Here is a 26,870-nt window from a genome sequence, read left to right on the forward strand (position 1 = left end):
GCAGTCATTCTACTATTTTTATGACTTAGAAAGAAATAAGGATGGGTAGAATGTAAAACGATCTACAGGTATATAATGTAAAAAAATGGCAGATGATCAAAACTACATAAATGTAATGAAACAAAATATTTTTAATCGAATTGTATAAATGAAAAAAATAATTAAAAATTTTCCCTACCTGAAAGACACATTTCTCTGAGGGTAGGTCCAGTTATCCCAACTTCTCATTCCATAGATGACTGACAGGCAGATGTAGCAATGAGGCAGATACTGCTGCTAGAGTATATAGAACTATCCGTATGATATTTTAGAATATACTAAAAGAACACTCAATTGGAAATATGTGGATTGTTGGATCTACTCTCAGAGAAATATTTCGGGGGTAAGAACAAATTCTTCATGATAGCAATCATTCACAAGAATGGATATCATACAACATTAACCATCTTGCTTAAACTGGGGGAAGCCACAGTTTATAAATTACATTCATCTTGTAATACTAATAAAGATCTCAGCTTTGCAGATCTCTTCATAAGAGGTAATAGCCTATACTACTATTATTACTTTGATAAGATGAAGGAATGTTTTCCTGAAGGAATGTTTCATTGAATTTGCATCATGAATAAAGAAATCAATGTTTTTAAAAACTGCTTTTACCTCTTTCTCATTTCCAAGTCAGATGAAGCCTATCAGCGTGTCCAGATTGGGTTCTTAAACATCAATAGATCATTTGGAGTCATTTATCGGAGTCAGAATTTACTGAGGAAGGCAGCTCAGACATACAATAAATTAATGAAGCTGCTTCCGAGGAATTACATTTAGCTACTTTGAGTCACTAATGTTAAATGTTGTCTATATATATATGGTTAACCATATTTATTCAAAAATTTAATGTTCAAAGTAGCACAAATTAACGGTGCAGAAAGCTATATATCTCAAACCACAGAATATATTAGCATTTTGGGTAAGAATACTCTTTCTAGTCCATGTCAATTTGAACTGTAGCCATAATTTTAATTGAACTGCCTGCTTTCAAAAAGAAATATTTTAATGCTTATTTCATGGCAAGTTAAATTGTATTTCTCAGTTTTCTTTAAAGTAATATATTTTAAACAATATATTAAGTCTGTTAAAAATAATCATTGTTATCAGATTTCCAAAATCAATGGCTTTATATTACAGACATGCCCATAACTTTTTTCAATTTGTTTCATCTGAAAATTGGTTGGGACTCATAACTAATTTCCATGCAAAAATTAGACTATTTAAATAATATCATTTATAATAATTTGTACCTGTCTAGATAAATATTGATATAAGTATTACCTCATAAACTGCACACAAACAACTCATAGTTTCAAATTAGTGGTTTTTGTGTGTGCACTAGATTAACATTTTGCATTCCATCAATGGATGGCACTCATAAAAAGCAAAGAAAACTGGCTAGTGAAAACGCTATGTCTTTTTAAGAAAGCAGAAGTCTGGCATATTAATGAAGATGCCAAGTGTCCAGAGACAAATATGTGAGACTGAACAAGTCTCCTAAATATTTGGGGTTGTTTTTTTTTAAAAAAAAATTAAGGTTAATCTATATAATACAGCATTTCTGCATTGAAAATATATTATAATTAATGTATCTCTCTGATTTGGAAAAAAAAATCTTTATTCTGACAATGAAATGAAGAAAAGGAAAGCCAGCAGATTTTCTATGCAAACATGTAACTCATTTTGTCAATTGCAAATGCTATTTTTTCTTCACTTGTTTTAGTTCAGAATACCTTGACAGACTGCTCTGAAACTTTCCTCCTCCATTCTGTGGCTTATAATGTAGCCTGATGTTTCACACTGAAGGTGGCAAAGGGGGAAGAGAAGATAGATCAGTTGAAGTAGCGATTGTATCAGTAATGTTGGCAATCACCTAAATCGAGTTTATCAGAAGCACTGAACTTAGTACTCATGATTCATATCTCTTGATATGATAGAGGTTATGAAATGAATGAGAGTACCATGTATTCTGTTGAAGCTTCTTAGTCTTATTTTTATCCAATCTATTTTAAGCAAGAAGACTTCTCCATAAAATTTAATAAAGATTTTGGCTTGAGGAAAGCATCATCATCAATTGTTTATATTTTAATAACACAGAGCAGTAATTAATATCTTAGTGTACTAGCAGCAGTAACTTCTTGTTTCCCGACATTTTGCTTTTTATCTGCTTGTCAATCATCTGTAGAAAGAATAGCACCTATTGTTGTACTAAAAATGTTCTCTACTTCATTTAGGCTGTAGTCTTATGAACAGTAATTTAAGAACATTTATGGGCTTATTGGGTTTTACATCTAAGTAAACATGTACATCAGACGGGTCGTCAAACATTCACACTTAATAGTAGTAAAATATTAATATTTATTATGAATTCTAAATTTATAAAAGGATTTTAAAAGGTTTTTAAAAGGATTCAACTAAAATGAATGATCTTATAAGCATTTTGACACATTTAAACAAAAATGGCTTCACTTACCGGTCATAATCTCCATTACAAAGTGCTCTGATTGATAACTTGAATGCCTGCCATACTGGATTTAAAGTGTGCTTTACAACTTCTGTCTTGTGGCAGATTGTGAAACTAAAACAAAAAAGTATTTTTTTACTTTGGATTTATTCAGTGTCTGCCATCAGAGAACAAACTCTGAAAGATCTCATAGTTTGAATGAACATTTGTACATTAAAAAAAACATGGTCAGTGCAGAAGATAAATATAACAGAAGTCAAAGCAAGCAGAGCAGAGGATTGTGATAACTTTTGTTTTTTATAGCTTTGGAGATGGTATCTAATAACAACTCTACTTAACATCACAACTAATCACTGAGGAATTACATGTTCTTTCATAATCAAAAAGTTTAAATTACAGAGAACATAGAATTATAAGGTTGTAAATGACCTCAGCGATCTTCTAATCCAACCCCTTGCCCATCGCAAGAGATCCTATACCATTCTGGGCAAATGGTTGTCCAGTCTATTTTTGAAAATGTCCAGTGATAGAGCATTCACAACTCCAGGAAGCAAGCTGTTCCATTGATTGACTGTTCTCACTGTCAAAAAATTTCTCCTTACTTCTAAATTGGATCTTTTTTTAACAAGATTCTACCCATTACTTCTTGTTCTGCTCTCTACTGCTTTGGCAAATAAGCCAATCCCCTCTTCTTTATGAAAGCCCCCCCCCAAGTACTAGAAGACAGTTATCATGTCCCCCTAATCCTTCTCTTTAATAGGCTCGACATACTAGCTACCTCAACTGTTTTCATATGATTTAGCCTCTAGACAATTTATTATTTTTGTTGCTCTTCTCTGCACATTTTCTAGAGTCTTAGCATCTTTTTTTTTTTGGTATCATGATAATCAGAACTGGGCACAAGATTCCAAGTGTGGCCTTAATAGTGCAGTATAAAGTGGCATTATAACTCCTCATAATCTTGATGCTATACCTGTTGATGCAGCCCAGGACTGCATTGGCTTTTTTGGCAGCTGCAGCACACTGCTTGCTCATACTCAAGTGGTGGTCCAGTGTTATAGATACCACTGTTTTTTACAGGGATATTTTAAAGGGATCTTGATCCATAAAGAAAAGCTGATAATGCTATGAAATTAAGGAGAAACCTTTCATAGACTACCAAGAGAATTCAGCAATCATTATTAAAGCAGCTAAGACTGAATATTTAGCAGAACAAATGAGAAAATCTACCTGCCATCTTCATTGCTACGAAAAAATACCAGGAAGGGATCAGATTTCCCAAAAAAATCTTTCTTGTCTAATTTGTTTGCACAAAATTGCATCAAAACAGCTTCCTAAAAAAATAAAGGGATAATAGAAACATTAATTCATAAATCACATGGAGGACGATTTACATAAAAATATGCACAATTTAATTTTTAAATATTCTAATAGCTTAGAATAAAGTTAGAATAAAGAATAAAGTTAATAAAGTTATTTAAAACATTTATTAGTTCCCTGGATTTTTAATACCAAGATGGATATGGTATCATACATTTTAAGCCCAGGGTCACTATTTTCACTACCAAGCTACTAATCAGGAGAAATGATTTCTTTCCTTCCTGTCAATTATATATATACCATTATACTCATTTTACCATACCAGAGAGTATCATTTTATTTTTTCAGTTTTGCCCTCCTGTGGTATCATCTAAGAATGGAAATAGATGTTAAGAGCATATACTAATTATAATAAAAATTGTAGCAGAAAAATTTAAGGTAGCAGCAAGGGGGGGAAATTACAAGTGAGATGGAAAAATAAAGACATATCAGAGTCAGTGGTTCTGGATCTCTGGCAGCTCAGGGGGGCAAGAGTGAATTTCATAACTCTCTTTTGAGTAGCTCGGAAGATAACAAACTGAATCATGATATTCCCTGTTCATTCTCAGAAATAAAGATTGTTGAAGGAAAACACCTGAGTGTTTTGATACTGGAAATGGAGTGAAAATGTTGTTACATGCCCTAAGAAAATTCCAAATTGAGAAAAGCATCCGAGGTCAGCAACCTTCTTCACTGAAGTAGCCAGTGGCCATCCTACCATTACTGCTACCATTGCTAGAGGATTTATTGTTCCACCCACACTGAGGTGTCTAGTTAAGTTAAGGCATCATCAAAAATATTCCCCCAAAGAGGCAGTGAGTGCTCTCTCCTTCTCTCTTGTGAGATAGATAAATATATTGGAACCACTGGCTGGATAATTTCAGATAGCAGGTGACTTCTTCTTTTCCAATCACAATGCCTTCTAAGAGCAATATTGTAGGTTTGTAGTAGCTTGTAATGCAATGATATAGGATTGCAATTCAGTGGTCATCTAGAAAATGATGCCAATATTCAGAAGAAGCTTCTTTTGGTTTGTGGATACTTCCAAGGTAAAGATTAAGAGTGAAAAGCACTACACAGTGCTCCTAGGATCCATGCAATCATAGCAAGATAGGGCTAAGATCTGACATTTTTTTGTTTTTTTGGTTCTAGTGCAGGGGTGTCAAATTCAAGGCTCGGGGGCTGGATTCGGCCCGCAGGGTGCTTGAATCTGGGCCATGGAGCTGCCCTGGAAACAGCGAAAGACTGGCCCTCGGTGCCTCTGCCAGTGAAAACGGAGCTTGGGAGGGTTGTGTGCGGCCTTCCCAAGCTCCGTTTTCTCTGGCAGAGGGTTGCAGGAGGCTGTCGAAGCTGAAAACAGACCTCAGAAGCCCGTTTTCGCTGGCAGAGTACTCAGGCCACCACCTGCGCCCCCGACATGAGTGTTGTCGAGCTGGCCACAACCACCCCAGCTTCCCAAGGTCAAACACAACCCTGATGTGGCCCTCAATGAAATCAAGTTTGACACCCCTGTTCTAGTGAGTCTCCTCTCTAGAATCTTTTCAACTTTTGAGAGCCATTATCTTTTTAGGGAATTGGTTGCTACTGTAATGAATTATAGTCAAAGGGGAAAGTGTTTTTATTGATTCCAGTTAACTATTAGAGAACATTTTCCTTTGTTCCCTCCCTCCCTGCCTCCCTTTCATCCATTAGCTCAAGGCACTGTGTACCATGCACCTTTTCTACTTTTCCCCACAACAATCCTGTGATATAAGGTTGAGCTGATAAGAGAATGACTGGTCATGCTACACAGTGAACCAAAATTTTTAATTTACCCGGCAACAGTTCAGTTCCTCTGCTGTCAGTATTATTGTGCCACATTTCTTCCCAGGAATTCCTCTGTTAAAAAAAAATTATATAGGTAACTGAAATATAAATGTAAAGAAAGTTTCCAAACAAATAGAACACTGGGTAATTTTTATCAGACTTGTTTGCTCTTTCATATATGATTCAATAGTATCAACACATGCACTTTTTCCCTAGTTGAAAGGATAGGAAAGAAAACAGAAAAGCAATGCATTAGTGACCTACAGTTCCTTGAATTTAATTTTTTCCCTAGGCTTCAAAAAGGAGTATTTGGATCTTATCAACTAAGATAGGCTCACAGAGAAGTTGCAAGCAAACTTAGTAGGGTAGGTCCACACCTTATATGGCAGAGAAATAATGGATGTTAATTTATAATTTTTTTCTGCTTTCTGGGGCACAAAGTTCTTTAAAATGAAGATTTTTTTAAAAAAAATTCTTTAAAAACAACACAACTAATTTAAAAAGAACTGGGAGGATGTATTGTAGGTTGAATACTGTTCACAATTCACACCACTTATACTGTGCTTCACATATCAGAAGTGCTTTGTTTATTTACATTCAAATTACTATGAAATAAAATTTTAAATTAAAGAAAAACAAAAACCTATAGTAATGATAATGTGATGACACAAAACAGCCTTTCCTACTCAACATAAAGCAGAGTCAGAGAAAATGTTCTTCAATTAAGGAAGAGTGCAAATATATAAATATAGTAATACACATAATTCAGAGTAGATGTGAGAACCTTAACGACCATAACACATCCTCATTTCAAGGCCATTCAGCCAGCACTGTCTGAAGACAATTCTGTAGTCATGTGGCCAGCATGATGTCATAGGGCGCTGTTACCTTCCACCAATATGGTATCTATTTATCTACTTGCATTTGTATGCTTTTGAACTTGGGGCAAGGATGGGAGCTCACCCTGTTTTGTGTGGCACTCAGGTCTTGAATGTGGGCTCCTGGCTTTCCAGCCAACAAGCTCAATGTCTTATCTGCTTAGACACCGCCCCCCTTCACTCCCATATGATACATTATCTATAATAAATCACCACTTGGTACACTTCTGTTGGACAATTTTGTGCCAGTGATAGAAAATTCATATTCAGAATCAATGTGTGATGTACTAATGTTGTTAACTTCACATTTCCCAGGAACATCCTAAAACAACGCAACCTTTAGGGAAAGCCAATAAATCAATAAGATCTTAGGACTACATGGAAGGGAGAACAGTATATGGTCACTTTTCTTCTACTATGATGGCCAAACTGCCTGACTCACTATATCTATCAACATGTTACTTTTCAAATACATGGATGAATAAATGCCCAATATTCCCCATCCAATGTCTTCATAATATAAGTTTTTCAAAATCCTTGACTACTTCTTTATATCCACAATTTGTCCAATAGCTTAAAATGTAATTCAAGACCTTTTTGTTTTGTTTTGTTTCAATGATGGGAAGTTACGGCTGAGAAGAGATTTTCAGTAACTCTGCCATATAATCTATTATCATAAAGGCTACAAGGCAACTGAATACAAGCAGTGGTCTCAGAAGGGATGTAAGCAGCACAAAGGGGTGCAAGCCAAAAACTAAAAATTAACACAAAGTCAGTCCAATCCTTCTTTCAGACATATCCAAAAGCATGCAACAAGCAAAGCAAGCAAGAACAACAATAAAACAGAGAAGAACATCCTATGAAAACATACAAAGTAAAATTTAGGAGCATGCCCCAGGCAAATTGAGATTAAGATTACAATGTGGCAGTAAACAAGGGAAAACAGCATTGAGACATGCATTATTATGAACACTGTGTATCAGTTGTATATAAAACACTGCAACATATGAAAACATAATGCATAAAAACAACAGTATAGCATAGGAAATAAGAATGTGCAGGTATGCAGTAAACGCAAATACAGCCAGCCAGCAAAGAATTCCTACATGCTGGCAACATGCCCAGTACATACAAGCATTAAGCTTGTCGTAACAGTATAGATAGTCTTCATTTAGCAACCACAATTGGGACTGGCAAGTCAGTCATTAAGTGACTGCTTATAATCTTATAGATAATCCTCAATTTATGACTACAGTTGGGACTGGAATCTCAGTTGTTGGGGAAATGGTCATTAAATGGGACACTGTGACTTCACTCTTCAGGAGGTAGGGGAGACCTGGGAAGTCCAGCGCTTACTGGTGTGTGGAAACTTGCCATGGGCTAGGAGGACCCACTCACCAGCATGCAGGAACCTGCTTCAGGCCAGGAGACCCGTGTTTTCTACCCACCTCACCATATCCAGGTCCACTTACATTTGTCTTTTTCTGCAGCTTCTAACAGGTGCACCCAGCCAATGGGAGGTGTAGCTAGAAACCTAGTGAATGTGATCTCTTTGAAAGCTAAAAAGAGTAGAAAGTGTCTTTCTAGCCTTCACAAAGATCCCAACTGCTAGCTTTCTAGCCTTGCATTGGCTGAGCCTGTTGTAGAAAAAGTCAAAAGTAAGTGGAGCCAGGCATGATTGGGTGGGGAGAAGGCTCAGGCTTCCAGGGCATGGTGGGGCTGGGCTTCCCAGGCATGATGAGGTAGGAAGAAGTAGTCAGTGAGTAGGCTGAGCCTCCAGATACATAGTAACTTTATGCATGCTGGTGGGTGGCTGAGATAGGGAAAGATAAGCTGGTGAGGTGAGTTGCAGCGTAATTGAGTGGGGCACAAATGTCAAGTGCCCAAATTTTAATTACATGTCCATGGGGCTGTTGCAAAAGCATTTCATTTCATTCAGTGAACAAAGGGAGTTACAATCTACGCCCAAAAGTACCAATGGTCATAAGTCCAGGACTACCCATACTTCAGCTCTCCTTTGCTCGACAGATCTGCAAAGGTTATAAATATGAAGTTTGGCTGCAAAGTTACTTTTTGATTACCATTCCATTGGGCACTAAATGAGTCAATCACTAAATGAGGACTATCTGTACAGCACTTGAAAAGATATCCAGCCACTCTAAATGACTATAAATTATAAGCATGCATTATAAGCAGCAATATGTATCAGAGTCGCTTTGCAGAATGAGATGGGTGGCATATATAAATGTAATAAATAAATAAAGGTATCACACACAGTCCTATAGCAATGTATAATGCCACACCAAAGCATATGTATGCAACAATACATAGTCATTCCAAATGAAAGCACAGCTACTCTCCCTCCAACAAAAAATACACACTTCTGCAGGCTACTTCGACCAGCCACTTTTGCTTTGGCAACCAGGTTCCACCAAGGAAGTTTCAATCTGCCAAACAGATATCTTACTTTTACAATTCATGGACTTATATCAAACACTTACTTCATAGCAATAGGAATGTATTTTTATCTATGGAGAAGTACTCATTTCTGATTTTTTGACATTATATACATTTATATAATGCTATATGTATGTAATATATGACAAAAAGATTTTTTTAAAAAATGTTTGATTTTATTTAAAATATTTAAATTCTTCATGTAGGTGTATTTCAGGCAGCTCTATTTTACAATATAATTTTAAAAATCAATACAAAGGTATCATACATTCAAAACCAACTCAACAACTGAATTTAATTGGAGAGGAAACAATGTATATGTTGGAAGAAAATTCTATACTTATAGGGTTGGAAATGAAGAAGTCCCCCCTGTTTGAGTGAGAAAACAATTATCTCAAAGATGACCTTGTGGGGTATAATGATTACCTGTAATTTCAGATCAGTGGAGCCCTTGGTGCTACCTGAGCTTGGTTATTTTCAGTGCTGATGATGTTGCCTAGTTTGGTAATAAAACATCTGCAAGAAAACCATCAAGTTCAGAGAGCACCAAGGGACTCCACAGTTCAGCCCTGAGCTACAAATATTCTCTTCTATCAGTTTCAGATCAACATTGTGAGAATAAACATTATGAAAATATTATGAAAACAACATTGGGCTTGCAACAACATAGCGCTACTAAATTTGTATCATTAAAAATGTGCTTACATAACTGGTTTTTCTAATCTGCTTCCTTGTGACCCAACGATTTCTCCTAATGTACAGAACACTTGTCCCAAGAAATCCTGAAAATCACACAAGGTTATGGAGCTTAGACATTGTTCCATCTGCAGTATTCCATCCATATTCACAACATTTATTAGCAACACAGGAAATGCAATACTTATTAACAATTTAGTTATAAAATCATAATTTGGAATAATTAAATTAAGCCACTCAGGATCACTTCAAAAGTGAGATAAATAAATAAAACAAATTATGTCTGGATGCACGAATTAGTTTATGAATACAGAATGACCATAGGTAAATCAAGAGCTCATCGTACATACTCATTGCTCTCAATCGTTTTTAACTATGTATATGAAATTTGCTACATGAAATTTGATATTACTAATTTGAATGAAACATATTACTACACTTTATCTGAAAACAAAATAGGTGCAGCTACTTTTTAAAAAGACACATAAAGTGGCAAGCTTTAAACAAATACCTGCTCCAATATCTCACTTCATCCCCACCTCATAATCTTTCTTGTGAATTTCTTTCAGTATTGACTTCTGGGGGCAAGTTATCTTGGCAACATTTTTGGAAGTGGTTCGTCATTGCCTACTTCCTACAGCTGAGAGACGATGACTGACCCAAAGTCATCCAGATACCTTTGTGCCTAAGCTGAGACTAATTTGTAGCCTGGTGCCTTAATCACTATACTCAACTGGCTCCCAGATTCCCAATTAATAGAATATATTATATGGATACATTTGTAACATTAAATTAACACACTTACATGCTTTGAAAGATTTGGACTCTTAGAATCAACATCATACCTATAAAGAAATGATAGATTTATTTCATATTTCCAAGCAAAAATATTCAAGGACATCCTGGAGTTGTTTTCCAAAGCTAGCATAGAGAGACAATGAACAAGTTAAAACCTACTATGTGAGAAACCTGCTTTCCAGATTTAGCTTAGCCTTGCACCCTGGGGCTAAATCAATTACGTATCTCCAAAATGGAAAACCAGCCAACAAACATAAAGTGATAAACAATATGCATAGCACACATAGGAAATAAGCAGAAATTCCTGATTCTAACTGGCATTCCAGTGCATTTGACAAAACATAAATGGTATAGTTATGAAGTATACTCAAACTCCTGACCTGCTGGCAGTTGGCAGTCAGCAGAATTAACCTGCAATACTGTATTCTAGCCACTGTGCCACCGCGACTCCTACATGATCCCCTCAAATAATAATAATGTTGCTAAACAGTACTTGGGTATCATTATCAGTTTATTTCTGTTTGTTTTTCTTAAGTACTGTATTTTTCAGACTATAAAACACACTATTGTCTCCCAAAAGGGGGTGAAAATGTCTGTGCATCTTATAGACCAAATATTGCCGAAGCCCCACCTGCCAGCCATTTTTTGACCTCCGCACACCTGTTTTCAGGCCTTTTTTTGGCCCATTTTTGAGGCTTTGACCCATTTTGAGGCTTTTTTCGGCCTGTTTTTTTGGAAAAAAACGGCCTGAAAAAAGCCTTGAAAACAGCCCCAAAAAAGCCTAAAAAAGCCAAAAAAGCCCCAGAAACAGGCCCAAAAAAGACTGGAAAAGGCCCAAAAAAGGCCCGAAAAAAGGTAGGCCAAAAACTTTTTGTTGTTGTTTTCCTCTTCTAAATTTAGGTGTGTCTTACAGTCAGGTTCGTCTTATAGTCTGAAAAATACGGTAATCAAGCAAAACAAATGACAAACTTTTATGATGTGGCATCAAACTTATATTCTTGATTTACCATATAAACAAAGATACATGACAGCAAAACCTGGTTTATGGCTTCCCGTTGAAATTTGCGTCCAGTTATTCTTATTTAAATTATGTAAAATGAACATGCTGAAGGCAGCATGAACTAACAGCATTCACCACAGATAATCAGAATAAATCAGGAACTGTAAGAGATCCTTGCATGAGAATGCAAACTTTGAGAAAAGTCTCTACTATAAGTACATAGTAGTTTGAATTACCAATATGAACCAACTCATGTATTACATTTTAGAAGATTTGTGATTGGGAATATCTTATGACAATAACTAATTCATGTTTTGTTTGTTATTTTAGGTTAGGGGCAGACCTGAAACTATTTTGATGTCAACAAAAACTACTGGGATGAAGAGCTTTCAGGTCTAAGCAAAATCAATATGCTTAAACTGCCTTTTTAAGTTAAAATTTTAAAAAATCCCAGTAAACTGTCTGCAGACAGAATGTGCTTTTGAACATTTAAAACTAAGTTTCTCATACAAAGTTAGAATTAGAAACTCCAAGTCTTATTTATATTTATTTATCCAGAAAAATATTTTTGAAATATTTTTCAATTTGGGAAATATACTCTGCCAAAACCGACTTTATAAGAAAAAGATATTGGCAATGTTTCTGAGTTTAATTCTGCAAACCTGTGTAAGCATTGGGCAGTAAGATCATAGAGTTCATTTCTGTATCTTCTGGCAGAAGAAACAACAGATTGGGGTAATATGATTTCATGTATTTATCTGCTACATTTTTATGAGATATAAGAAATAATTTCTGCTGTTATTTAAGTTAATTCCTGATAAATTGATACATCCTGACCTGCTTGCAGCACAGGACAATTTTTACACTGTCTTAACCTGGAAATAGATTATAAAATAGTGAAAACTAGGATTTTAGAAAATAATTTTTCACATAAGATTTTTATTGCAGTCTGTTTTTCAGAATCAAATCAGCACTTCATTACAATTTAAACTGCTATAATAAAATATGACTTATCTAATGCAAGTAGTTTACTGATAAAATAGCTACCTGTACTATTTAGATAGATCAATTCACTTATATTATCAAAATCCAAGTTTATTAGCAAACTTACAAATCAAATCGCAGGTTCTGTCTCTCCTCAAAAAAGTAATCCATTATAAATTTTCTTACAAAATCTGGGTTCAAAGTATTGTCAATTACTTCTGTTCTTCCAAACTATAAAAGAATATTTTAAAGAAAATGCATCAGTATATAAATATCTGTCTGTACATGTACACCTCAAATAAAAATATCAAATTAAAAAATATGAATATATGTGAACAATTCGTGAGCCAGTTTAAAGGAGATAAAGGAGGAAATGAGATACTTTAATTAAAATGAAGTACTGGTAGCCTTCTCTGTGGGGGCACCTACTATCTGGAACGAGCTCCCCCCGGAGATACAGAGGATCCCGGATCTGCGCGCCTTCCACCGCGCTCTAAAGACCTTTCTATTTCACCAGGCAGGCCTGGCCTAATTTTCTCCCTCTTTTATAAAAGAATTTTTAATTTTAAATTTTTAGTATTTTATATATTCAAATTTTATAATTGGTTTTAAATTGATTGGGGTTTTAATTGTCTGGGCCAAAATTATTTAATTTGATTTTAATTCTGCTTTTTAAATTTTGGATGTATGTATTTTATTGTTGGCTGTGCACCGCCCAGAGTCCTTCGGGAGTAGGGTGGTATAGAAATCAAATAAAAGTGAAAGTGAAGTGGTACAGAAACTTTCATTCCTTACATAAATAAGTATTCTCAGAACCTATTCCCAAATATTTATCTGATTTATGTAATATGTTAATATTATTCTTCTACTTAATAAATCCAAAATTGACTACAAAGAGTTATAATAAAAAAAAAGTTGTAGTCCAATTTGCTTCAAATTATGCTTTTGTTAAATACTCAGATTTCATTACGAAGTCATTTATCCCTGTCTGTCACTTTTGTATTATATAAGCCATGAGTAGGTAAGATTTTTGGCTCTGCAGTCACTTCTGATGTTTGAATATAGAGCATGTACACAAACAAAATCACTTCCTACACTCGTATGCATAACATCATTTCCATAAACAACCTACTCTTCTTCTGGGAGAGGAAAAAGTCCCTTTTTTTCTGTCAGCAAAATTGGAAGGATTTTCAGCCCATATTCGTGTTAGAGACTGAGTACAAAGGATTCAAGACATTTACATGGCAACAACAACTTGCAAAACCTAGAGGGTAGAGTTAACCCAAAGCAATAGCCTATTATTGGGGAAGTTGCATTTGTATACAGATTTGCTATGCTGATCCTTGCCAGTTCTTGGAAAGCAAAAAATTCTCATACGAGTACATATTACTTTTATATGACAGTACTCAACTGCTATATATAACTTTACCTCTCTCCATTCTTTATTTCCCATCCCTTGGGTATACAAAACGCAAACTGCAAAAGAGGAAAAAAAATACAGGGAATCAATATCAAAAATGCATGTAAATTAACATTCCATTATTGACTAATATTTAAGCTATAATATTAGGCAGATTTTAAAACTATATAACACAAATTATATTTAAGAGTTAATGAACTGAAATTAGTATCTGGAATTTGAATATTTGTATGTGGTGTTTTGTTTATTTTTGAAAAAATGTAACAGATAATTGTATTTTTAAAAAACAGGCATCTGAGTTAGAGTTTAATGTATACTACAAACACTCAAATTTACCAGAAATATCCATTCCTGTTAACTTACACCTGAGTATACAACACACATGGGTATGCCTCCAAGGAAGAGCTCACAGAGAGAACAAGGACCCCGCCTCAGGTTTCACAGAAAATAGATTTATTTTAGAAAATTCAAAGTTCAACATTTGTCCATTGCACTGGGAGATAAAGTGGGGGGAGGCATAATCTTGGCTTAGTCCACTTTTTTTAATTTTATCTCTTCCACCACCGCATATGGCCAACTAGCCATATGTGGCCAACTAGCCATAAAAACTATTGCCAATCCCACCTTACATCACATTTTTAAAGTGACATTTTAACTATAAAAATGTAATATATGTTATTGTACAACAATAAAGGAAAGAGACTCAATTGGGAAACAGTGGGCATATTAATTTTAAACCTGAGTGTAATAGAATTTATGCTTCTACTGAGATTTGTCGCTTGACAAGCTTCTATTTTTAACATCTTGAATGTCATATATTAAAAATTAAAAAAAAGTTTCATAGCACACTTCATCAATTTTTGGAAACAAAAGATAAACTAGGCCTTGGAAAAACAGGCACAAAATATCTACATTTTTTTCAAGCTTTCATATCTCTAAACACAGCCTACCTCAAAATTACATTCAAATAGGCCTTCAATTAATCAACAACTGGCTTTTAAATTCCTACAGTAAAATCTCAATTCAACAGTACATTTGGGGGAAGGGGTATCTAAAATTATATCATTGTAATGTACATTATTTATGAAATTAATTTATATTATTTATGCAAATATACATTATGTAATTATTTGCATAATTATGCAATTAATTTTAATGTAATTTTTATCGTGTTATTTGCATAACTACATGATTATGCAATTATGTTTCAGATTATGTCTGAACTGCTTTGGAAATAACAGACTGCTTACTATTTGGGGTAAAGCCCGAGATACAATTCTGCCCATTACATCTGATGTCTCCTAAATAGAGTTCCCAAGAATTTTACTTGCTTTATGAAGGCATTGGATAAAGATTTTTATATTCTGTTTCTAAAGCCTATCATGAAGAAGCTTTGCAAGATGCTATTGTATTGTTATTATTATACAATGAAGAGCCTTTCGCTTCTTATTTGGAAGTACAATTTGAATTAGCTGCTGAGGAAACTCATATTTTATACAAACAGTTTAATTTTTTTAATCTTTATATTTTACTTGGGTCATGAGATAGAAAACAAAATTTGAATTGGGGTTTCATTACTTTGTTCTCTGCCAATTCTTCTTGTGAGTTTAAAAAAAAGGACCAGAATATTTATTGTATAAAGTTTTGTAGATTTTTAAAAAAATAATAATATTAGGGTAAAGAAAAACTTGCAAAAGAAGTAGTATATCTCATTTTCACTATTTTGGAGTACTAGAGTCTACATAAGAAAGGATTTTTAGCTTTTCAGCCAGTTCCTTGAATAACTCAAACTAAACAAATAGCTAAATTAGTAGCTAAAATAATCTTAGCAATATAGCCAGACGTGATAAGGAAACAACAGTAAATTTACAATTTCGTTTCTTCATTGCTTTATTCCAAAAGCGAAATACCAAAATAATACTTACTTGGATCAGATTTTGAAAATGTATCTCTATCCAAAAGATTCCTATTAATAAAACAAAATAAAAGGATATTTTTGTTAAAAACATTTTACTCAAACTGCGTAAGACTGGAGGCTTTTAAGAAGAGACTGGATAACCCTTTAGTTATAGTATAGGTCTTCTGAGAGAGCAGGGAGTTGGACTAGATCAGCGGTCTCCAACTTTTCTGGTTTGTTGGACTGGCAGGGAGGAAGAATGGATAATTCCATGTGAGTGGCAGGTGTGCGTGCCACTTGCACGAGTGCGCTCATCCACCACTTGCACGGCTTGGTTCTGAACAGACCACGGCCCAGGGTTGAAAATACTTGGACTAGATGACCTCCAAGGTACCTTCCAACTCTGTTAATGTTACAAAAAAAGAAGAGCTGTTTTACATCCATACCCAGAGAAGCAGAATGGAAGTATCATGCCTGTAAGGGTTAAAATAAATGCAAAACACTTAAATTGCAGCTACCCTATAGCCCAGCAGCTGGATAATGATGTGGCCTCTTGTTGAGGAGAAGGTATATGCCTGAAGCATATAGCAATGGTAGGAAAGTGGGTACTCTTCTATTGTTGCTCCTATGAATTGGATAATGCACAATGGAATCATGGAAATGGACGCATTGTAGGAATTGAAATACTTGAAATGTAGATCACTCAGCGCATGTATAAATGCTGTGAGCCAATAACTTAGAAGAGATGCCAAATAAGTAGCTGGGGGTGGAAAAACAGAACAATAGATGCTATACATTTATTTTAAACAACTCTGAAAAGACAGAGTTAGGCACTAAAGGTATCTGAATTGAGGGAAGAGATGTCCTTGGGATCGAACCAGCCCCTCCCTTCTGTTCTGTGGTAACTTGCAGCTGTGGGTGAACAGCAACTGGCAAGTTAAGTCTCCTTGCTGCCCCTCCCCTTCTCTTTTACTATACACACATGATGGCGAACCTATGGCACGTGTGCAGAAGTGGCACACAGAACCTTCTCTGCTGGCACGCACACTGTCGTCCCAAGTCAGATCTCTGTGCCGTTTCTTTTGTGAGCTTCTGTTTCCCTGCAAATGACGAAACAGAAGCTCATGAAAGAAAAAGATCTTACCTCTTGCCATGCTGCCGGTATTGGGATGTCCTGCCTCCCGCCGGCCAGCTGGTCTTTGGGTCTCCGATATGCATGCGTGCATGGTCACACATGCATGTCCACACATGTGCACATTCATGCATGTCCGTGCATTCACGCATGTGTGCACACCTTTTTGTTTGGGCATGCGCGCATGTGCAGTTTGGGCACTCGGTGTCTAAAAGTTCGCCATCACTGCTATACACCTTTCTTCAGCCATCTGGGGAAGCAGGAGAGGATGGAGAGGAAAACCTTTCCCAATGTGGGCCTGGCTCAATCCCAAAAAAAAGAAACCAAAGCAAAAACTTTTGGAGTCTGTAAACTGAAGCGGGTGATACAAGGCAACAAATCAATCCCAGGATTGAGACAAAAATCAACAGTATTAAAGATAAGGAAAAAGAATAAGTTTACACACTGTTTAAATACAAAAAAACCCTAATGCAATTCTAAGTGTACTTAAATGCCTTTCAGTCTTACCTAATCCTATCATCCAAGACTCTAATCAACTCTCACAAAAGACAGCCAAAATTCCTCCTGTCAAAATCTGACAGAACACCTCCCCCCCTTTTTTCTTTTATTGGCCCTAAAAGGTCAGGTGACTCCCTCTGGGCACATCTGGGAATATCCCTCTGGGCACATTAAATTTGATTTAAAGGGCCAGCTGCTGAAGAGTACAGCATCCATCTACTGAAAAGTGGCAATAGTTTCTGTGAAAGTATACTCACAGACACACACATTATATTTCAGTAGATGGATGCTGTAGTCTTCAGCAACTGGCCCTTTACATCAAATTTAATATGCCCAGAGGAGTCAACTGACCTTTTAGGGCCAATAAAAGAATAAAAAGGGGAAATATTCTGTCAGATTTTGATGGGAGGAATATATATATATATATATATATTGGCTGCCTAACTCCAGTGGATTCTGGGTGGCACAAAAACAGCAAGAAACATTAAATCAACAGACAGCCCATATTAAAATAGTGGTTTTTCTATCAGACCAATGGCAGAATGCTCTTTATTTGGGGGAAGATACTGGTTTCTCCCATCATGCTCAGACCACTCCCCGGTGAGCCTCCAATTCTCTGGCACCCACCTCCCCTTTCTGGAGCACCTCAGATGACTAATGGACCCAGCTTGGGGTTGTTCTGGGAAACCTGCTACCTGGTCTCATCAAAGCCTTGGTGCTCAATGAAATGGGAGAGGGGCCACAGCCTTATATCAGATTGTACTTGAGTTGTCTCTTTGTGCACATGGTTCCCAATAATCCCCATGATATGCAGAGGAGCTGAGGGAGATAAAGAGGGTTAAGAGATTAAGTTTAGAGTGCTACTGGCAAATGATGAGGAATGAAGACAACTGAACATGAACTAAAGCCACTATTAGAGTCTCTCTTGATGGTAAGGGCAGAAAAATGTGATTATTTCTGTGCCATTAATAAATCCACAAAGATTTGTGCAGCGGCCCTATTTTGGTGACTCAGTCCTTCCTCGGTGGGAGTAAAATTGGGTTCCACATGCAGGTTCGGTGCCAGGAACATGCAGATTAAGTTGCTCATATTCACTCTAGTGGATCTTTATGGCAATACCCATAGCGATTACAGGGGTGAAGTTTTGCAAGATTATCTGGGGAGAATTTGATTGCATTGCACCTGAGGATGTGGGCAGTTTCTTGCAGCTCCTAGCTCAGTCACCTCTGTTTAGATCTATGTCCCTTCTAGCTGCCCGGGAGGGAATATATAACTGGATCTGGGCAATGATTAATACTCCTTGAGGGAAGGAGTGGTTCCTCCTAAGGAGGCAGTATTATACCCTCTCTCCTGAAAGGACCATTACTTGACCAATGAGTCTGGACAGCTTTCACCTAGGCTTCAACCTCTCCTTTCTGGGGAAAGTTGTGAAGAAAGTAGTCACATGGCACTGAAGAGAATCCTGAATCCTGAACAGATTATCTGGGCCCTTTTCAGTCAGGTTTCAGACGGGGTTAGGGAGTGAGATGGCACTGATTGTGCTCTTAGATCACTTCTGGCAAAGGTGGGATGGGAGTAGTGTGATCATCCTCACTGTTCTTGAGCTCTCAAGCTACTTTCAATACTGTTGATACTATCTTTCTAGACTGGTTTCAGGAGTTGGGGATGGGTGGCATTGTGTTGTGCTGGTTCTCCTTCCTCAGGGAAAGTTTCACTCAGTATGGAATGAGGGGGAGGGAGAGATCTAGCCCACAACGCTTACTTTGTGAGGTGCTCCAGGACTCAGATTTTCCCCCTCTGTTTAACACTTACATGCTGAAGTATCAACAATATGCCAATGATACCCCGCTTTATATCTTTATATCTGCATGAACAATGGAATGGATGTCCTGTCTTAGTGCCTGGAGGCTGTAAGGGTCTGGATGGTGCAATGGACTTCAATTTAACCCAAGTAAGATAGATTAGCTTTGGGAATTTGGACCTTACAGCAACATGTTTTTTTCCACACTAGTCCTGGATGGGGTTGCATTCCTACAGACAGATTTGGTGTGCCATCTGGGAGTCCCCTTGGACTCCTGGCTTTTCTAGAAAAGCAGTTGGCAGCTGTAGCCAGGAGGGTCTTTGCACTCTTCAGGGTGGTATGCCAGTTGCATCTATTCCTGGATTGGGAAGCTTTGTTCATTCCTGGATTGGACCCTTGTGACCTCTTGTCTGAACTGCTGCAATGTGCTCTATATAGGGCTTCCCTATAAGAATATTCAGAAACTTAAACTGATACAGAATGCATAGATATAAAAGGGTGTCAGACATCTGACATGTGTAACAGCACTGCTTCAGGAGCTGCACTAGATGCCAGGGTGTTTCTGAGTGCAATTCAAGGAGCTGATGATCACTTTTAAAGTCCTTCAGGGCTTGGGGCAAGATTATTTTAGAGACCATTTTCTGCCAGTCATTTATATCCATCCAATTCAGGCAGGCAGGTTGGGCACATTGTAGGTCCATCAGCCAAGGAATGTCAGAGGGTGGGAACCAGGAGGCTTGCCTTCTATACTGTTACCTCTGACCCCTGGAATATTCTTCCCTCCAGGTATCAGGATGACTCAAGCTTGTTGGCCTTTTCCAAGGCAGTAAAACTTGGTTATGTTCCCCGGTCTGGAGCCTCAAGTATGTCCCTTTCCTGCCTGTATTAACATCCATAGTACCAGATAGATAGATAGATAGATAGATAGATAGATAGATAGATAGATAGATAGATAGATGGATAGATGGATAGATGGATAGATGGATAGATAGATAGATAGATAGATGATAGATAGATAGATAGATAGATAGATAGATAGATAGATACATACATACATACATACATACATACATACATACATACATATTGTTCTGTTTTAATTGCTTTATGATGTACGCTTCCTAGAATCAAATCAAATCAATCAATAAAACAAAACAGGCTTGAGACAAAAGCCAGGTTTTCAAGGTTTTCTGGAACCCTAGAAGAGAGGGTGCCATCCTTAACTTTGGTGGGGGGGGATGCTTCCCAGAGGGTAGGGGTTGCAACAGAAAATCATGCTTCCTAAATGCCACAAGGTGGCAATATTTAATGGAGGAGACCCAGACTACGCCATCTCTGCTGGAACAAACTAAACTGGCAGAAACAATTGGAGATAAGTGGTCTCTTAGATATCCTGGTCTTATGTCATTCAATCTACTTTAAAAGATGGAAGTAAAGAAGCAGCATATTCCAGAAATGAGAACACCTTAAAAAAATAGCCACAGAGTTGTAATAAAGCCCTAAGGTGGCCATTATTCTTGAAAGATAAAGTACCTAGAAAAGAAGGCAAGAGCACAATCCTCCAAAATGATTCTCTCAATAATTCTTTTTACAGAAAATGAGAAATTTTCTGACATAACTCTGGAGATATATCAGAAATAGCAGAATGGTTTGGTGTTAACTCCAGAACTCTATATGGTTTTCCTGCAGAAGAATGCCGATTCCTCTGAATCTGATGTTGCTTACCTGAACGTCCCTTCTCGGCGCGCTGCTGGAGAATCCAAAGCGTGGGATTATTCACAGTGTATTAGTCGATACTGAGTGTATGTTCCTTTAAATTTTGTCTTGGTACCGCCTCCTCTGCTCGGCTGATGTCAGTTTTGTTCACGAAGGGTGAACGAGGAGCTCAAATGGTAAGATAGCAACTGGAGCCCACTGGACCTGAAGTACAGACTGAACAGGGCGGGTTGGATTCTCCAGCAGAGCACCGAGAAGGGACGTTCAGGTAAGCATTGTCCGTTCTCCACCGCGCTGCTTGGAGAATCCAAAGCGTGGGATATACCCAAGCAAGTTCCATTAGGGGGGGACAACAGAAAGGTCCGGGCGGTCTCTGAAGCAGTAACGGACTGCAACACCCGGCGACCAAAGGAAGCGTCAGCCGAAGCAAAGGAGTCAATTTTATAGTGCCTGATAAATAGAGACAAAGTCATCCATGTGGCTGCTCTGCATATTTCAGAAATCGAGGCTTGAGTAGCCCATGCTGCGGTTGTAGATGCACTCCTCGTAGAGTGCGGCAGGATCTTTCCCAGTAGGGGCTTGCCTTTCAGAGTGTAAGCCTTACAAATGCAAGCCTTCTGCCATCTGCCTATGGTAGTAGATGAAACCTTCTTGCCCAGCGACGCCGGAAGGAAGGATACAAATAGGGCTTTGGAACGGCGAAATGGTGCAGTTCGTTTGATGTACCGACGGAGGGCCCTCCGAACGTCCAAGGTATGCCACTGCCCTTCTAACGGATGCCCCGGATTGGGACAAAAATCCGGGAGGACCAGTTCTTGTGAGCAATGGAACAGCGAGTTGACCTTGGGCAGAAAGGAAGGGTCCATCCGAAGGACAACCCTATTAGAATGGAAGATGCACAGATCGTCTCGCACCGACAGGGCAGCTAACTCTGAAATCTGGCGTGCGGATGTTATTGTGACTAGGAAGACGACCTTGAGCGTGAGAAATCGAAGTCCGATGGAACCCAATGGTTCGAAGGGAGCGGAAGTAAGGGTCTGGAGCACAAGCGGAAGATCCCAGGTAGGGTAGCGGTGAACCACGGTAGGGCGAAGGTTAGAAGCACCCCTCAGGAAAGACCTAATACGCGGATCGTGAGACAGGGGGCTGTCATAGCCGACGGAGAGTACTGTGTCCAGGGCCGCCACATGTCTGCAGAGTGTGCTTGGGGCGAGACCCTTATCAAAGCCAGCATGCAGGAACTCCAAGACATCGGAAACACAGGCAGAAGTCAGATCAGTATGCTGGGTTGCGCACCAGGAACAGAAGGAACGCCAGGTAGAGTTGTATATCCTTGTCGTAGAAGGCCGCCTGGAGGCCTGGATGATAGATATCACACACCCCCCCCCCGAGAGTTTGTCCTTAGTCAGGAGAATCCTCTCAAGTGCCAGACGGTCAACTGCAGCCATTGGGGCTCTGGATGCAGAATGACCCCCTGGCTGAGAGAAATTCTGTCCCCTGGAATCCTCCAGGGAGGGACGACCAAGAGGCTCACCAGGTCTGCGAACCATGGCCTGCGAGGCCAGTGCGGAGTGACAAGTAGGACATCCGCCTTCTCCAGGAGGATCTTCCGAATCACCCTCGGAAGAAGCGGGGGGGGGAGGGAAGGCATAAAGCAGACCCTGAGGCCAGGGACAGTGAAGGGCGTTGACGTCTTCTGCCGTGGAACACCAGAACCGGGAGAAAAATCTTGGGAGTTGGGCGTTGTTCGGGCTCGCAAATAGGTCGAGGACTGGGCGGCCGAACTTTTCCAACAGTTCGCAGAAGAGGAACGGGTGAAGGCGCCATTCCGCATGATTGAGTTGCTGCCTGCTGAGCCAGTCCGCTTGAAGATTGTCGGTGCCGGAGATATGCTCCGCCATCAAGGACAGCGTGTGCTGCTCTGCCCAGGTGAGTAGTCTGGTCGCCTCGTCCATCAGGGGCGTGGATCACGTTCCTCCCTCGCGATTCACATGCGCTTTCGCCGTCACATTGTCTGTCAGAATCCTGACATGTTGACCCTCCACGAGGGGCTGGAAATGAAGTAGAGCGAGCCTGGCCGCATGAAGCTCAAGCCAGTTGATGTTGTTGGCTAATTCCGCTTGGGACCAGTGGCCCTGCGCAATGTGGGACTTAAGATGGGTGCCCCACCCCAGCAAGCTCGCATCTGTGGTGACTGTCACTCGTGGTGGGCCCTGGAACAGGCAACCGTTGAGCATGGTCAACGAGGTCCACCAGTGAAGGGAACGGCGCACTTTCGACGGTAGCCGAACTCGTGATCTGGAGTTTTGCGATGAGTCTTTTGGAAGGGCAGAAGGAACCACTGCAGCCGCCGGGAATGGAACCTCGCCCACGGGATGATAGAAATACATGATATCATTTTTCCCAGCAGTGTTGATAGAAGAATCAGTGGTACCATCGGGGGCGATAACACCTGAGTCACCAATGTGTGGATGCTGAGTTGACAGTCCTCGGAGAGGAATACCATGCCCCGTTATGAGTCCAAGACCGCCTCCAGGTGTAATATGCGGGTGGTCGGGTGAAGGTGACTCTTGGTGAGGTTCAAGGTGAACCCATGCAGCTGCACGGAGGTGGTCACTTTTTCGAGATCCCGCACTGCTTGGCTGGGTGATGACGACAGAATGAGGATGTCGTCCAGGTAACAGTAGAGTCTTATGGGAATCTGCCTGAGGGAGGCAGCCACTGCGGCTAGCATTTTCGTAAATGTCTGGGGTGCCGATGACAGGCTAAACGGCATGGCCCGGTACTGAAAATGCCAATTAGCATAAGTAAAGCGGAGGAAGCGACGGTGTGCTGCACGGATGGGGATGTGCAGATAGGCCTCCTTCAGATCTATAGAAGTCATCAGGTCTCCCGGTCAAATGCAGTCCAATATTAGTCAAAGGGATTGCATCTTGAACTGATGATAAATTATAAATTTGTTGAGCTCTTTTAAATCCAGGATCCCCCTCCAACCCCCGGAACTCTTGGTCACCAGGAAAAAGATGGAATAGAAGATGGTCCCCTGGTGTTCTATGGGAACCAGCTCTATGGCTTGAATGTCCAGGAGGTGCTGGATTTCCTCCTCCATCAATTTCCTTTTTTCCGGGTTTTTGGAGATGGGGCACTGGACGAACCTTGCAGGAGGGTTCGAGTGGAATTCCAGGGTCAGTCCAAGATGAACAGTCTGCAGGACCCAGGCGTCTGTGGTGGTCAACTCCCATTGGTCTTTGAAAAGATGAAGACGACCGCCAATGGGAGGCGAGGAGGGGTAGTCACTTCCCTCTCCGGAAGGGACGGTTGCCAGTTCCTCGGAAAGGCTTTTTGTAAGAAGGTTGTCTGTGGCCTCTGTCTCAAAAGTTGGATCTGGCAGACGGTCTGTAGAACCCTTGGTTAGAAGAACGGTACTGATAGGACCCGCTGGGTCCGGAATCAGTAAGAAAGGGCGGCCGCTGAGGATATGGGGAATAACGACGGTCCGCCCACCTATACGAAGATGGCATCACTTTGCTCTTATCCTTGTCTTCGACTAGGATGGGAGTGAGCGCATCTCCAAACAGATTTGTCCCTTTGAACGGGACTGAAGCCAGCTGCCATTTCAATTTGGTGTCTGCCCTCCATTGGCGTAACCACAAAAGACGGCGGGAAGCAACGGTGGCAGTGAGTGACCTGGAGGCGAACTTAGCCGCATCCAATGAGGCATTGGCGGAATATTCAGCGGTCGCCACCAACTTGTTAATGTCTTGGTGCAACCGTTTATCGTCCGGCGGTAGGCGGTCCTGCAGCTGGCGAAGCCAGATGAGGGAGGCACGGTTGAAAAATGAAGCCGAGGTGGCCGCTCTGATCGCCCACACAGCTGCTTGATGATTCTTGTGCAAAAGGAGTTCCGCCTTCCTGTCCTCATTTCGCAACCCATCAGTGACATCGTTAGTGAGAACCGAAGATGAGGTCAATTGGGCCACCGGGGCAACTACAGAGGGTAACTGTAACATCTCCTGGAGGTTGGGAGCGGAGCAGTACAACCTCTTATCCAGCCCATTCGGAGCAACAAAGGAGCCGGGAAGGCCCCATGGCCTCTGGATGACCTCCGAAAACAGTTGAGGACAAGATATAAAGTCCTGTGGTGCCGTCTGAACATTGAATAAACCGTCAGAAGGGAGGGAAGATGTTGAGGTGGCCTGTTGGTCCGAAGAAGCTGCCAAATTTGTTGAAACTTTGGCCTTATGCAATAGGGATTTAAATAAGGACGGACGGAAAAGCCTGGTAAGCGGTGGTCGGTCTGGTAAAAGGCCTTCGTCCTCAGAAAAGTCAGACTCCCTATGATCCTCGTCATCCCAATTAGAGTCCTCACTGTGGGCTGAATCCTGATAATAGTCATAGTCCTGGTAGTGGCCAGAAGTGACTGCGGCCTGGGGCTGAGGTGGGGGCTGCGAAACCGGAGGAGAAGCAGGAGGCAGGGATCCAGTCGCAAGGAGGCTGGAAATTGTTGCTGCCACAATAGATTGAACATTGAGGGTCAGATTAGAATGTGAACCCTCCACTGGGCGGAGACCCGCGGCAGTGGGAGTAAAGGTTGCCTCTGGGACTGGCCGGACAGCAGGCAACCGAGAGGTAGACCCCACCAGCGGCTGAGGAGGCAAAGCAGGTGAGACCACCTGAGCACACTTGTCCGAGTCAGTTAGAACAACCTTCGCACCAGGATCAGAACGATGACTCGCTTCCTGAAGGGAAGAAGATTCAGAGGATGACCGGGAAATTGTAGGTAAGGGAACAGTCGACCCTGAGGCCAGTGCCTTTTGTTGTGCCAAACCGAATTGATGTTCCAAGGCCCGATGCCTGCGTTGTTCATCCCTACTATTTGATGAACAGCGTTTGGCGGTTCTTGAGGCGGATGATGGTGGAGCTGACGCTGCCCGCCCAGATCGTGATCTAGAATTGCCAGCTTTTTTGGGCGGAAGCAATTCTGTGGCAGACGGGCTCCCTGCCTCTTCAAGGTCTGAAGATAATTCAAGGTCCGCCATTGGGAAGGAGATCACAAGAATTTTTTTTTTTTTTTTTGAAATAGGATGTGAAGTATCAACCCCTGGTTATAGGCACTGGGCGATGACCCTCAGGGGAGGTCGATGATGCTGGGAGTCACAGTATAAGAGCGGGAGGAAGAGGTTGCTCTGCAGGCCCATTTATAAGAAATTTTTTTTTTCAAGAGCGGGGAGAGCTGTTGAGGGCTGACCACACCAACTAGCGTCCAGGTCGCCTGCTCGGTAACTATGAGCTATCGAATTTGCCGTTTGACAGTCAGTACATGCAGAGCTGCTGGCAAGGCAGTCTCCTCGAAAACGATCTGAAGTGTGCCTGCGCGGCTGCCAGCAAAATGGCAATGACGCAGCTCCTGGAATTTCTCCCATCAACTGTTAAAATGGCGTGAGGCGGAGGGAACTCCCACTGCACTTGCACGACCCTTCAGAAGGAGAAAACGGCGTGAAGCGGCAATCCGCGATCCGGAATCCGAATAATGTGCTTTGCCAGGTGGGGAACTCTCCTCCGCGCTGTAGCCATCACCGCTTATGGTGTCTCAGAATACAGTAAGACACCGCTCCTCCATCGCCCAACTCCCAATCAGTCAGTCCAAAATGGCGGTGAGCGGGAAAAAAAATCCCCTCAGCGCCGATGCGGCCGCTAATAAGCTAATTGTTGAGAAGCGAACAAAGGGTCAGGAAATGCCGCTGTAGTTTGCTCCAAAAATGTCAAACACAGAGTCTTAACAGTCCAGATCAGTCTCGCTAGCAAGGCACTTGGGGCTTCAAGCTAAGCTAAGGACCCAGTTGTGGGGGCAATAAGCTGACTTTGTATAAATATACAAAAGGATGAAGGCTATTGCTGAGCACATTGTAAGCTGCCCTG

General features: G+C 40.3%; 1 protein-coding gene across 2 annotated transcripts in view; it reads right to left on the minus strand.

Annotated features, from left to right (window-relative positions):
* Positions 1–26,870, minus strand: part of CPNE8 (copine 8) — a 72,547-nt gene that overhangs the window by 15,505 nt on the left and 30,172 nt on the right. The window contains exons 2-10 of one of the 2 annotated variants that reach the window (XM_060684159.2): positions 15,833–15,873; positions 13,917–13,963; positions 12,615–12,718; positions 10,511–10,550; positions 9,715–9,791; positions 8,934–8,999; positions 5,683–5,746; positions 3,740–3,843; positions 2,519–2,623 (exon numbers count right to left, since the gene is read on the minus strand). In XM_060684159.2, the coding sequence (XP_060540142.1) occupies positions 2,519–2,623; positions 3,740–3,843; positions 5,683–5,746; positions 8,934–8,999; positions 9,715–9,791; positions 10,511–10,550; positions 12,615–12,718; positions 13,917–13,963; positions 15,833–15,873 (648 nt within the window). The remainder of the gene's footprint in view (positions 1–2,518; positions 2,624–3,739; positions 3,844–5,682; positions 5,747–8,933; positions 9,000–9,714; positions 9,792–10,510; positions 10,551–12,614; positions 12,719–13,916; positions 13,964–15,832; positions 15,874–26,870) is intronic. The other variant, XM_034442061.3, reaches the window with a different exon arrangement.

Source organism: Pantherophis guttatus, chromosome 7, assembly GCF_059756535.1.
Source record: "Pantherophis guttatus breed Tessera chromosome 7, ASM5975653v1, whole genome shotgun sequence".
NCBI classification, from domain to species: Eukaryota; Metazoa; Chordata; class Lepidosauria; order Squamata; family Colubridae; genus Pantherophis; species Pantherophis guttatus.